The following is an 11,768-nucleotide window of genomic DNA, read 5'->3' as shown; positions in this document are numbered from 1 at the left end:
CCTAAGTGGGCTGGGAGAATTCCCAAGAAAAGCACATTAAAGCTGTAGCCCTGTGAGCCCCACACTTCCCAGCTCTGTTCCTGCAGGGAGAGACAGGGCGGGGTTGAAGCTAGAAAACTTTTACCTTGAAATAGCAGAGCCTGAAGGTCTCGGTGCTGGGCTGTGCTGTGACAGAGCAGCGGCCCTATCAGCCCTGCCTGCTCTTGTGTTCATGTGCCACGGGAGAGCCGAGCATCTGCGTTAGCTGGGCAGAAACCCGGGGCCTGTTCGCCTGAAGGGGCCGCGAGCGGGTGTAGAGCCGGGGCCGGGCTGCCGGAGCCCCCCGGGCTCCCAGCTGGGGCTGAGGGGCTCCCACAGCCGCCCTGAGGGAGTGGGACTGCACCTCCCGACATGCCCCGCGGGACCCCGCCTCCCTATCCGGCACTACACTTCCCAGCGCGCCCCGCGCGGCGGCGCCCCCGGCGTCCCGCGGCGGGGCCGGCGCGCGGCGTGCCGGGAGCGGTAGTCCCCCTGCGGCGCGCGCGCGCCGCCAGGCGGGCCGGGGCGTGTCCTCGGGGGTATATAGGCAGCCGGAGGGGCAGGGGGCTGCACTCCGCCGCCGCCGCCCCTCTCTCCGGCAGCTTCTATGCAATCCTCAGCCATCGCCGCTCCCCCCTGCGTCGAGCCCGCGCCGGCCTCTCAGACTAGGTAGGGCCGCGTGGGCTGGCCCCGGTTGCGGTGTGTGCGTGTAGGAGACGGGGGGCATCAGGGGAGAGGGGGGGCGCCTTCGGGCCGCAGGGTACCGGAGGGGATGGGGGGCAGGGGGGCGCTGGGCCGGATTTCCTTAGGGGGAGGGCTGGGGGTGCTGGTCGGGCTGGCGAAGCTTCACCCCCTCCTCCCCCCCTTTCCTCCTCGCCGGCGGTGGTACCTGCGTCCCCCGTCCCCCCCTCGCCGCTTTGTGGTACCTGCCTCCGCCGTCCCCCCCGCCGGCGGTGGTACGTGCCGCCGCCCCGCTCCTCCGGCGCCAGCTGGGCCCGCGCGGCTCGCGCGGAGCCGCCACGTGACCGCTGCGCGGCCGCCGCCATCTTTGTTGGGGGCAGGCGACGCCGCGGGGCGGGCTGGGGGTGGGGGGGCGGTGTCACGTGACCGGCGGCCCGTGAGGCGCCGCCGCCGGGGTTTGGCGCCAAGGGCGGGGGGCGGGGCCGGCGGAAGGCGGGAAAGGCCCCATTGTCTGCGCGGGACCGGCGGGCACGGCCGGCGCGGCCCCCGCGGCCACCAACACCGCGCTGCGGGGCCCCAGCCCGCTCGGGGTGCATGGCCACCGCTGTTCCACGCTCCTGGCGCCGGTTCCGCACCCCCGGGAGCTCTCTCGGTGCCCTGAAATGGGTGGGCGGTTCTAAACGTGAATAAAAAGAACGTTCGGTTTTCTGTTTGCAGGATGGAAGAGGAACTGGCAGCTCCTTCCACATCCACAGACAAGACAGACAGGTGAGATGGGAGGTGGGATTGTCAGTATCAAATCACACAAAAACCCGGAGTTACTGTGTGAAACGCAAAGGTCACCCTTCAAATAGCTTCCAAGACTTGGAGTTTAACTCCCAAGTGTGATGCAGGTGCTGAAAACCTGTGCTCACCAGTGGTTTGCACAAAACTAGTGCATCAAGGCCTTTTCAGGGACTGATACATATAAACATATCACCTGTTATTGAAGTTTTTGGGTTTTTAATTAGTGCTGGAGAGGCACAAGTATGCAGCTGGCATGTGATAGATGGTATTCCTTTGTGGGCAGCTCCTCTTGTCCCAGTCTGAGATGCTGGGCTGGACGTTCTGGAAATGAAGCTCTACAAGAGGCACTGAGTTAAACTGACACTGGTATCTGTCATTCTTCTCAGATGCATCGTGCTGTGCTATGAAAATTTTAACTTGACTTTATTCTTCTTGATTTAGCATTGGGGTCTGGAGCACTGGTGCTCTGTGGTGTGTTGGTGTGCAACTCCTAAAGTATATTTTTTAGCAGTCTTTGTCACAGCAGCTTCTGATACTTGTTGCAGTGATTGGATACATTTACCTGGCTTCCCTTGGTTATTGAAACTATCAGTTATTTCAGATTTACACAAACAAAACCAAACAAATCCCACCTGCTCTGGTAGTTCCAACCACTGTAATGTATGCAACTCACTATTCCATAAAGCAGACTAGGCTTTGAAAGCTAAAATGATTGTGAAAACTAACAGAATCCTTTATTTAATTTATTTCCCCTTCCTCCAGTATGGATGTGGATGGAGAATCAAAGAAACTATTAGGTTTGGGACAGAAGCACTTGGTAATGGGAAATATTCCAGCTGCTGTGAATGCATTCCAGGAAGCTGCGAGCTTACTGTGAGTAGTAGAATGTTCTGTGTGTTTTTGCTGGGCTTGGGCTTCAGCTTGGCTGTTCTGATTTGGATTATGCAAGAAAGATTGGGATTTTTACCTAACATGTTTATAATTTATAATGAAGCTGTGGAGGGGGCAAAGTATTTAAAGTCACTGAAGAGTTGGACAGTGCTATAGTTGGTGTGCAGTTTAGGTGGATTTTGTGATAGGCATTGCCAGCAGAGTTCCCTAAGGAGGGAAAGGGATTTGATAGTTTATTATGCAGGTGTTTTCTCTAGTAATTTGTTCACTAGTCTTGATCAGTCTCTGTGAATGGTACTTTTTGGGTTACAGATTAATTTCCTCAGTTGGGTGTTTGAGAGCCATATCTGCGAGAAGTATTCAATATTTGCTTAAAGCAATTGGAAATGAGCCAAGAAAGGGATCCTTTTGTCAAAGAGTATTTAACATTAAAGTTTGTATATCCAAATCTAAAGTAGGCACAGGCAAATAATTCCTTATTGTTTTTGTAGGGGTAAAAAGTATGGTGAGACAGCGGATGAGTGTGCAGAAGCTTTTTTTTATTATGGAAAATCTCTCCTGGAGTTGGCAAGGTACGGTGACAGTTTGTCATTTGGTGAAGAGTGTCTCTGGTGTAACAGGATTTCACTCCTTTATGGACAGGATTGCCCTGGGTGGGATGGGCTGTGGCATTGCAGCTTGTGCAGTTCAAAGTATGATATTAAAAAATCCAAGGGATAACAAACTCCTATTCCCTTTAGAATGGAAAATGGTGTGCTGGGAAATGCCTTAGAAGGGGTGCAGGTGGAAGAGGAAGGAGAAAAAGCAGAAGATGACTCTGCGTTGCCAGCTGCTGATGGTATGTAAAGCTGCCTGCCCTGCCATGGAGGCTCCAGGCTTTGTTTTCTTGGAATGATCCAAATTTAGTCCATTGGTATCTTGGGTAGGCTGAATCATACTATTGAAACTCTTGGCAGTCTGAATGGACTCTGTTTCTGTTACGTTTTTTTGTAGTCTTGCTTAAAGATGAACAAAATCTATAAAACATCTGCAAGGAGCTGGTCACTGAAAGCATGTGTAAAGGGTCACCAGGTGTCTGTGTCCTGAACACTGCATTCAAACTCGCTTTCTTAGGCTTCACCACTGACTCCAACTGCTTTGTAACCTTGTAGCAGTACAGTGTGTGTAGTTCCAGAGGTCAGAGTCTCTGTACAAAGTCCCAAGAACAGTGGCTATTTTATGCTGCCTGCAGCTGGAGGGGATACAGGAATTCCTGTCCATCCAGACTGTTAAAGCACTGTCACCTCTTGCTTAGCTGTGACTAAAATCGCTGCACAACCACACACTGCTTGAGCGGCCGCTTGCAATGCTGCAGTCTGGGGAAGGGGAAGGGACTTGCTTAGATCAAGCAGGTATGTTGGTTGTCTCCTAATTCCTTGTACTTGGAAAATGAAGCTTTTAGGAGTGTCATCCAACTTGGTAACAAACCAACACACTGGAGGGTCTTGAGGGTGGTGTTGTCAGTGCCCGTTAATGTCTTTATCACTAAACTCGAAGAAATGTTTATGCTTCCTCAATCATGTAGAAGAAGCAAGGGAGGAGTTGAGAGAACAGGTTTATAACGCCATGGGGGAAAAGGAAGAGGCCAAAAAGTCCACGGAAGAGTCTACAGTACTCTCTGAGAAGGAAATCAAAGAAGAGGATGTCGAAATTAAAGAGATTAGAGAAAAAGAACCCAAAGAAGCAGCTGCTGACAAGGATGTGAAGCCCAAAGAGGCTGAAGAGAAGACTGAGATTTCTGTGGGAAAAGAAGAAACTTCAGAAGAGAAGAAGCAGGTGCCTGTAAAAGAGGAGTCAGCTGTGGAAGAGAAGGAGGTAGAAAAAGAGCAGAAGATGGTGCCTGAGGACAAGGTAGAGAAGGCAACTGAGGAGAAGGAGAGATCAGCAGAAGTGTCAGACAAGGAGGGAAAGGCAGCTGGAGAAGAGGCTGAAGCAGGAGAAGGGGTTGTGGAAGAGAAGGGAGAGATGGGAGAACAAGCAGCAGAAGCAACAGAAAAAGAACCAGCTGTGGAGAAGGGAGAGGCTGTAGAAGGGCAAGCAGAGACAGCTGTGGAAGAGGAGGCAGAAGCACAGGCAGCAGCTGCTGCGGAACAGAAAGAAGCGGCAGAAGGGGATGCAGAGGTGGCTGAACAGAAGGCAGAAGAGAAAGAAGAGCCAGTAGAGACAGTTACAGAAGAGAAACCAGGTGAATCTAAAGAGACAGAGTCCTCAAAGGAACCTCTGCCCACAGAGGGCAAAGAGCCACCTAATGACATGAAAGAAAATGCTGAAGTTGCTGCTAAGGTAGAGAAAGAGGAAAAGAAGGAAGACCTGATGGAAGAGGGTGAAGGTGCTAAGGTAGAAAAAGAAGAGAAAGATGACGTGATGGAAGAGGGAGAAGGTAACACTGAGAGGAGAAAAGTACTTGTGGGTGGATGACTTGAATTTGGCTAACAATGGGTAAAAAGTGTTCCATTCAGAATTTTCTGTTTGCCTTAGAATAAGGAAAAGGCACAGTAAAGGGGCTCTTGAAGGACTTTACATACAAGTAAAGTTTCAAGGAATAGTGAATAGTCTCAGTTTCTCTAGACTAACGCTTAACTAACTGCAAAGCAAGTCTTACTTGAAAGCAAACTGACAGCCCTGTGAAATGTGTAAGTAATGGCTAGGCTGGTGGAGAATACTGAATGGATGTTCACTTGCATGCGTCTGGGTGTATTGCACTAACCTTCACATACCTTGAAACACAAATTGCCTCTGGTAATAGCTGTGTTTTATTTTAAAATGGTGGTGAAAAAAACAAGAACAGCTGAACACAAAGTAGTAAATTTACTTCTGGTAGAGGAAAGGAACTCTTCAGTTGAGTCTTTCTGATGGTCATTGCTAGCAAAAATTTAGTTGGAAAATCTGAACTTGATTTGCTGAAGGCTTATTGCTGCTCTAGTACAGTCTTTTCTGGCTGTCCAGCTTCTGCCCTTCTGCTTCCCTGCTTTATTATAGCTGTTTCCAGGGCTCTGTTGAAGTAAGACTTGCACCCTTTGCTGCAGCAGTACTTTGTGGCCTTAGTGGGCCTGTGCCTTCTATTGCACAAATTAATTGATGAACAGTAATTGCAGCTTCGCTTGTCAGTAACTCATCTTCACAGACAGTGCCTTACTTCAGGAGTGGAAAATGTTCAGACTGAACAGTTCTGGACCATGGAAGGATTTGTTCTGCTAAGTATAGTGAACACTCAGTGGTGGAGCAGTGGCCTAACAAGGTGTCTGTGGAGAGAGGATGACTGAAAATAAACTGAGAGTAGTTACCTGCTCCTCACCCTCAGTGCTGAAGGGCTGCTGATGCACACATACTGCAGCTTTTTGCCCCAAGTCTGGGGGTGTGAGGACCCTCTGGAACATTCTGGCCTGGTGTTGTTCCAAGCTCCTCCCATTACTTAAATCTTAGAGTCCTGACATCTCTTCTGTTTACCTTTATACAAGTGTCTTCATGTTCACAGGTTTGGCCCTCTCAGTGGTGGGTGTGTGCTGGGAGTTAGACTAGCGAGTTCATAGGCTCTCTAGTCCCTGCCAATCAAGATTCTCTGCTGGAATAGCCAGAGATTGTGATACAGGAATTATGTGACTGCAGCCTGCAGACCAGGCAGTGCTCTGAAGCTATTAGCCATACTCCTTTACTGCACGTTTCCCCAAAATATCTTTTGCTGGTAGAGCAGATGACGTGATGCTTCTGCACAGTGGCAAAAGTCAAATTAGTATTACACAAGAGGAGGTTCATTAACATTGGCACTTAAATGCCTGACATGAGGATCATGAACTGAGAAACAGACTAATTTGTGTGCAGTTTGGCAGCTATCTTGCTGAAAACACTTTCTGTAGCATGAAGTTTAGCAGCTGGCCAGTGCCTCTAGGGCAGCTCAGGATCCTGTGGCTTCAGTGGGGGGTGACAACAGATTTGTGAGACCTGAATTCTGTGTAAGTTTCTGTTGTAGATAGTAAGAAGTTGAACTTAAGGACTGCTTTAGTCTACAGTCTGAACAGTTTCAGCAAGATGGCTGCTCATGCTGAGACTTTAATGTATCTGCTCATCTTATATCACACCTCTAACCTGTCACTGAGAGGATAAGGGTTGGCTATAACATACTCTGCCTGGCTCCGTGTCGAGCAAGCACAGTAACCAGAAGTGTCCTCATGCATCTACTTGTCTTCTAGAAACAGAAGAATCTGAAGACGAAGATAAAGAAAATGATAAAGCCGACGATGATAAGGAAAATGAATTGACAGTGGAAGACAAGGTGAGGTTGCTGAGGTCTGACACCAGTGCTCATGGAAGGATGCAGTATTGGACCTAAAATATGATGTTGATGTCCTTCTAAAAGCTCACTTGTGTTTTGTTTAGTTCTGTGTAGGAAAATACTTCTGAAAGCCAGTATTGGCCAGTGTTAGGCCTTGTGTTAGGCCTTGTCTGCATTGTAGCATCTTGCTCAGCGGTGTCTGTAGACTTGGGTTTGTTCAGCTGTTCTGACAGAAATGCTTTTGGTGTGCTGAGCTAATGTGGCCTGGTGGGACAGGCAGGGAGTGCTGTTCCAGCCTGTCACTGTAGTTACTTGGAACAGTTAATTGCTTGTCTGGTTGTTCAGTAATCTGTGATTAGGATGGGAATTGTTTGAGAAGTGTAGTGCTCCTCAAACCTGAGATGTTCATTGATGTAGTAGTCAAAACACCTGGAAAAATCTGCAGCCTCGTAGAGTGGCACTAAACATTCAAGGTAACTGTCTGTCCCTTTTTCAGATTATGCTAACAGAGCTCAAAGGCTCATTAAAAAAAGCTGGACCATCAACTTTATTTGGTTAATCTAAAGAGAACCTTAAACAGCATCTTGCTCTTGGGATAATAGTGGTGCTTGGTGCCCTGTTATTTCTGAAAAAAAAATAAAAGTATGTCACAAAACAATGCGAGTTCATGTTCCATTTAACAATCTTTACTCCAGGCAAAGTCTTGGTTGATGCAATAACCTCTTCTGCATATTTTTTCTTTATTTTATTTCTTCTAGTGGTGGAATGTTGACCTCTTGCAGAAATGGATTCCTTGATTACACTGTTTGGGAATTTAGTGGTGGTGTTTGATGTGGTCTATGACCAAGTCACTTAATCTGTCATGCACTTCTGGTCTTCACAGGAAAGTGAGGAGGATGAAATTGGCAATCTTGAGCTAGCCTGGGACATGCTGGAGTTAGCAAAAGTCATTTACAAGAGGTAAAGGCTAAAGTTCTAATTTGGCTATATGCCACAGAAACTCACTGTAAATTAGTTGGTGGTATAGCCAATTGGAGAACGTGGCATGCTCTGATCAGGATTTGAAAACTATTTTTGTCTTGTTGTAGACAAGAAACAAAAGAAGCTCAGCTCCATGCAGCTCAAGCTCATCTGAAGTTAGGAGAAGTTAGCATTGAATCTGGTAAGTAATGTTAATTTTTATGTGCAAAATGTTTGGTTCTACTTTCTGTCACTGGGTTTTGTACTTTAAAATGAGCAGATGTGAGTTAAAGCTGTTAGGATAAGAACAAATTAGATCATGATAGTTGCAGCCATGTGAGAAGCTTCAGAAGCAATGGCTGCTGTCTCAAAAATAGGATAGTCTGTGCTTTTGCAGAGCAGTGGGAAAAAAAAAACGTTAATACGAAGCAATGTGTTGCCAGCCTCATCTTCTGCTTTCTGAAGTGACCAAACCTTGCTTATGAACTTGAGAGACTTGCTGAAATTGTCATGAAAAATAGTTGACTCCCTTAAGACCTTCCCAAATCCTAGGCTATAGTCAGGAAAGGTTCTTGTGTTATACAGCAGAAAAAAGGGAGTGGGAGGCAAACCTCAGGTTTATGCTTTGTAATGACTCACTTGTCTTTCTTTTAAAAATGTATTCTAATTTTGTTAAATCCAAATGTACACTTTCTCTGGGGCAGGCATTGGAAATAACCCAACAGGTTTCTGGGCCAGGGCTGCAGAACAAGGGTTGTGTCTTTTGTCACTAGAGCACGTTTGGGGAGGGCTTGGCAGGAAGGCGGCACTGTCCTTAGCTCCAGATCTGTGCTGCAGTTGGGACCAATTACAATTGTTCAGTTCTTAGTAGACTGTAAAGCAGGAGGATTTGGTGCCTGCTTTGACTTGGCTGCTCAGTTTTCTGTGCTGAAATTAGACAAAGCACTTGTGAGGGAACCAGAAGAGCTGGTCCTCCAGAGGCCTAGTCAGTCTCTCAGGGGAGGCAGTGTTGTCCCCTGATGGTCTGAAAGCAGCCCAGCACTGCTGTGTTGAGTGGTGTTTCTGTTTGCAGACTGTATGATGTGGAACAAAACACAGAGTAACCAAACCAGGGTTTAGATGGTTCTGCTGTGAAATTACTGAGGTTTGTAAAGACCTTGGGGCTTTCTCCTGTAGAAAACTACACGCAGGCAATAGAGGAGTTCCAGGCCTGCCTGGCGCTGCAGCAGAAGTACCTGGAGGCTCACGACCGGCTGCTGGCCGAGAGCCACTACCAGCTCGCCCTGGCCTACCACTACAACAGCGACTTCGACGAGGCTGTGCTGCAGTTTGGGAAGTCCATGGAAGTCATAGACAAGAGACTGGGTACGTGGAATTCTTAAGCTGCCTAGTGAGTTTTCACAAGGCAAAGTAGTGAGGTATGCTCATTTTCTGCTGTGTCCTGTTTTATCTGAAAATGGTGAGATTACACCGAGGCAGAGTTGGTTTGTTAGCAGATAGTTGCCTTTGGATGTTGGTGACTGGACAGTTACTTTGTCTCGAGGTGTTTTGCCCTGATAACTGTTTCATTCCAGCAATACTGACTGAGCGAATAAAGAAGACAGACACTGGGTCCCCTGAGGATGAGAAGGAGATAGAAGAACTTAAGGGACTGCTTCCTGAAATTAAAGAGAAGATAGAAGATTCAAAGGAGTCACAGAAGAGTGCAAAAGTAGCTGAGCTAGGACTGAAAGCAACTCTGGTGAGTGTGTCCTGTGGTTTCCTTTTGATCCAACCCTTCTTCCATTGGAACTTAGAATAAATCAGTAATGGGAGGAGCTCAGACTTAATCGGGGACTGGTGGTTGCTCACAGGTATTACCAGGCTGTGGTTGTGAGAAGGAAACGGAGGCAGGTGACATTTAAAGAGGATATTTACTAAGAGCCCTGATACTGATTGTTCCAAACTAAATAGGAATTTGATAGGCTTCTGTGGCATTTAATGTATCAGGACTGGAAATGATGGGTCAGGCAAATGTGGTGTACACATCTGTCCTGTACTGAAGTGCAGAATCCAGTGTTGGGATGTGAAGGACTTGGGCTTTCTGTATCTCACTAAGTTCACGTGTATTATCTGCCATAATCCGTTTTTTCTGCTTTTGTTAAGGTTGGAACTACATCCGGCTTTGCACAAAGTGAAGACAGTGGTTCTGTGTCCACAGTAAGTTAATCTAAAATGAATGTTGTTAATTCCTTTCTGCTCTAAGGATTACTGGTTGTGTTTGCTCATGTGTCAGTGTCTGTCTTGTAACAGATTCCAGTAAGGAAAGGAGCTGATGGTGCATCTCAGTGTGTAACAGACATCTCTCATCTAGTCAGGAAAAAGGTGAGTCCAGAAATTACTTGTCAAACAAGCAGTTTTTTGAAGTATCACTGGCTTGCTCTGTGTAATAATAGGATTTGTCTTAAAAGTATTTTTTCTTAACTTAGTTGTATATTGGGAAAACACTCCAAAAGTAAAACCAGTAGTGTATGAAACTCTCTTCCACTGGGAACCAATCAGTCTGGGGAGCATCTGGCCTCCAGAAGACCATTCTTGGTGGTTCAGCACCCTGCCTGACCCACACTGATGTAAATCTGATCCAGCTGTGTGGCTTCTGCAGTTGTTCCCTGAACAACAGTTTCCTCTGCTGAGGACCCCCAAGGAGCAGCAGGGTCACCTGCAGATCCCAAGGAAAAGGCAGGCAACCAGGCTGGGCTGGGTTCCCTTGTTTCCAAGAGGAAACTGGGACTTGGACTTCTAATAAATAGTAAAGCCACACTGGTGATAATTATAAACTGCTTCTTCAAGAGATCACATATTGAGAACTTGGTTCCTTTAAGCATTGTGTGTTCTCTGAAAGTGTTTGCTGCTAAAAACTAAGATCTTGTAGGAGATGCTCTCAGTTTTATGTTGCTTCTATTCCATTGGTCTTACCAGTTCAGATATGCCTGGAGTGATTTGGAGCTTCTGTAGGTGATTTCAAATGTTGTGGATGCCCTGAGTCTACCCTAGAACTGTTAGAGGCTCAGTGGTTGCACCCTTTTTTTACCAGACTGTAACTACAGATAACTCATCTCTGGAGATCCTGGCACCTAAAGTGTCACTGTGGTCAAGACCTTGGTGTCAGAGCCTCAAAACTCTGGTTTAAATCCCAACACTGAGGAGTCTGTCCTGAGCCTGGCAAACAGAAGTTGGGTAGATGATGTGCAGTGACATCTAATGCTAAATTTCTCAAAAAGATTTAAACTTTGGTTTGTACTTAGTGGAGTTTATAAACAATTTTGTCTTCAGAGGAAACCAGAGGAGGAGACTCATCAGGGAGACAATGAAGCCAAGAAATCTAAACCAGAACCAGCTGTCAATGGTGGTGGTGGGGACCCTGTCCCCCGTGGAAATGAGGTTGCAGAAAAAATGGAAGAGGAGGTGGGCAGCTGAGCCAGGAGTCTGGGCTGTGCTTTTTATTTTACTTCCCCCCTCTCTGTTCAGGGATGGTTCTGTGCCTGGTAGATGTCCTGGTTTTATTGCCTGCTGTCCTTCACAAGGTTTCCCACATGAGATGAAGACTATTTCTAGTGGGCAGGATGCATGTTGTGCTGTGGTGCTGACCCTGTGTGGGCTGGACAGACCCAGCTGTGGAGCCTTGTCACCTGTGGGGTGGGACAGAGACAGGTTCTGGGTGCTTTTTTGCTGGGCTCAACTCCAGCACAGGGTCTTCCCCCAATTTTTAATGTTCCTGGGTTTTATTACTTACCCCTGGGCTGCACTTGTTACTATCAATGCTTTATGGTAGTGTTGGGCTCTGGAGACTGGCAAAGTTCACATAGTTCAGTCTTCAAATTACAGAACCCTTGGGCTGCTGCATGAGTTGGTGCTGTAAGACCATGTCTTGCCTTTTAAAAACAAACCCTTATCTTCTCTTTTAGATAGAGAAAAGGCCACAAGCAGAATCAGGGGCTGCAGTTGAAAGCACAGTATGATAATGATTCTTTAACCTTGGACACTCCTCTCCTTACAAGGAAAATGGTTTTGTATATAGTGTATTTTTTCACTTTTTGGCAACTTTTGTATGACTTCAATAAAGACTGTAAGCAAATAGTCCCTA

General features: G+C 47.2%; 2 protein-coding genes across 2 annotated transcripts in view; one reads left to right on the top strand and one right to left on the bottom strand.

The window, feature by feature from the left end:
- The window catches only part of PRDX1 (peroxiredoxin 1), a 33,326-nt gene extending 32,307 nt beyond the window's left edge, over nucleotides 1-1,019 (bottom strand). The window contains exon 1 of the mRNA XM_085585736.1: nucleotides 945-1,019. The gene's annotated coding sequence lies outside the window, so the exon portion shown is untranslated. The remainder of the gene's footprint in view (nucleotides 1-944) is intronic.
- On the top strand, nucleotides 548-11,759 carry NASP (nuclear autoantigenic sperm protein). The gene is made up of 15 exons (XM_031505554.3): nucleotides 548-687; nucleotides 1,417-1,467; nucleotides 2,248-2,358; nucleotides 2,868-2,948; nucleotides 3,117-3,214; nucleotides 3,941-4,795; nucleotides 6,603-6,685; nucleotides 7,569-7,645; nucleotides 7,774-7,847; nucleotides 8,822-9,010; nucleotides 9,220-9,386; nucleotides 9,791-9,844; nucleotides 9,938-10,009; nucleotides 10,958-11,089; nucleotides 11,590-11,759. Exons 1-15 carry the CDS (start codon nucleotides 626-628, stop codon nucleotides 11,641-11,643), a joined length of 2,160 nt encoding a protein of 719 aa, XP_031361414.2. The 5' UTR covers nucleotides 548-625; the 3' UTR covers nucleotides 11,644-11,759.
- The last annotated feature ends 9 nt before the right edge of the window (nucleotides 11,760-11,768 follow it).

Source organism: Lonchura striata, chromosome 8 (assembly GCF_050655825.1).
Source record: "Lonchura striata isolate lonStrDom1 chromosome 8, ASM5065582v1, whole genome shotgun sequence".
Classification (NCBI taxonomy): Eukaryota; Metazoa; Chordata; class Aves; order Passeriformes; family Estrildidae; genus Lonchura; species Lonchura striata.
The sequence above is the reverse complement of the archived record's forward strand: the minus strand, read 5'-3'. Positions and strand labels throughout refer to the sequence as shown.

What these genes read in the sequence shown, in the direction of transcription:
- NASP (XM_031505554.3), top strand. Translation starts at nt 626, where the DNA reads ATGCAATCCTCAGCCATCGCCGCTCCCCCCTGCGTCGAGCCCGCGCCG. An exon ending in TCTCTCCTGGAGTTGGCAAG is followed by an intron (nt 2,949 to 3,116) that starts GTACGGTGACAG and finishes TATTCCCTTTAG; the next exon opens with AATGGAAAATGGTGTGCTGG. An exon ending in TGCGTTGCCAGCTGCTGATG is followed by an intron (nt 3,215 to 3,940) that starts GTATGTAAAGCT and finishes TCAATCATGTAG; the next exon opens with AAGAAGCAAGGGAGGAGTTG.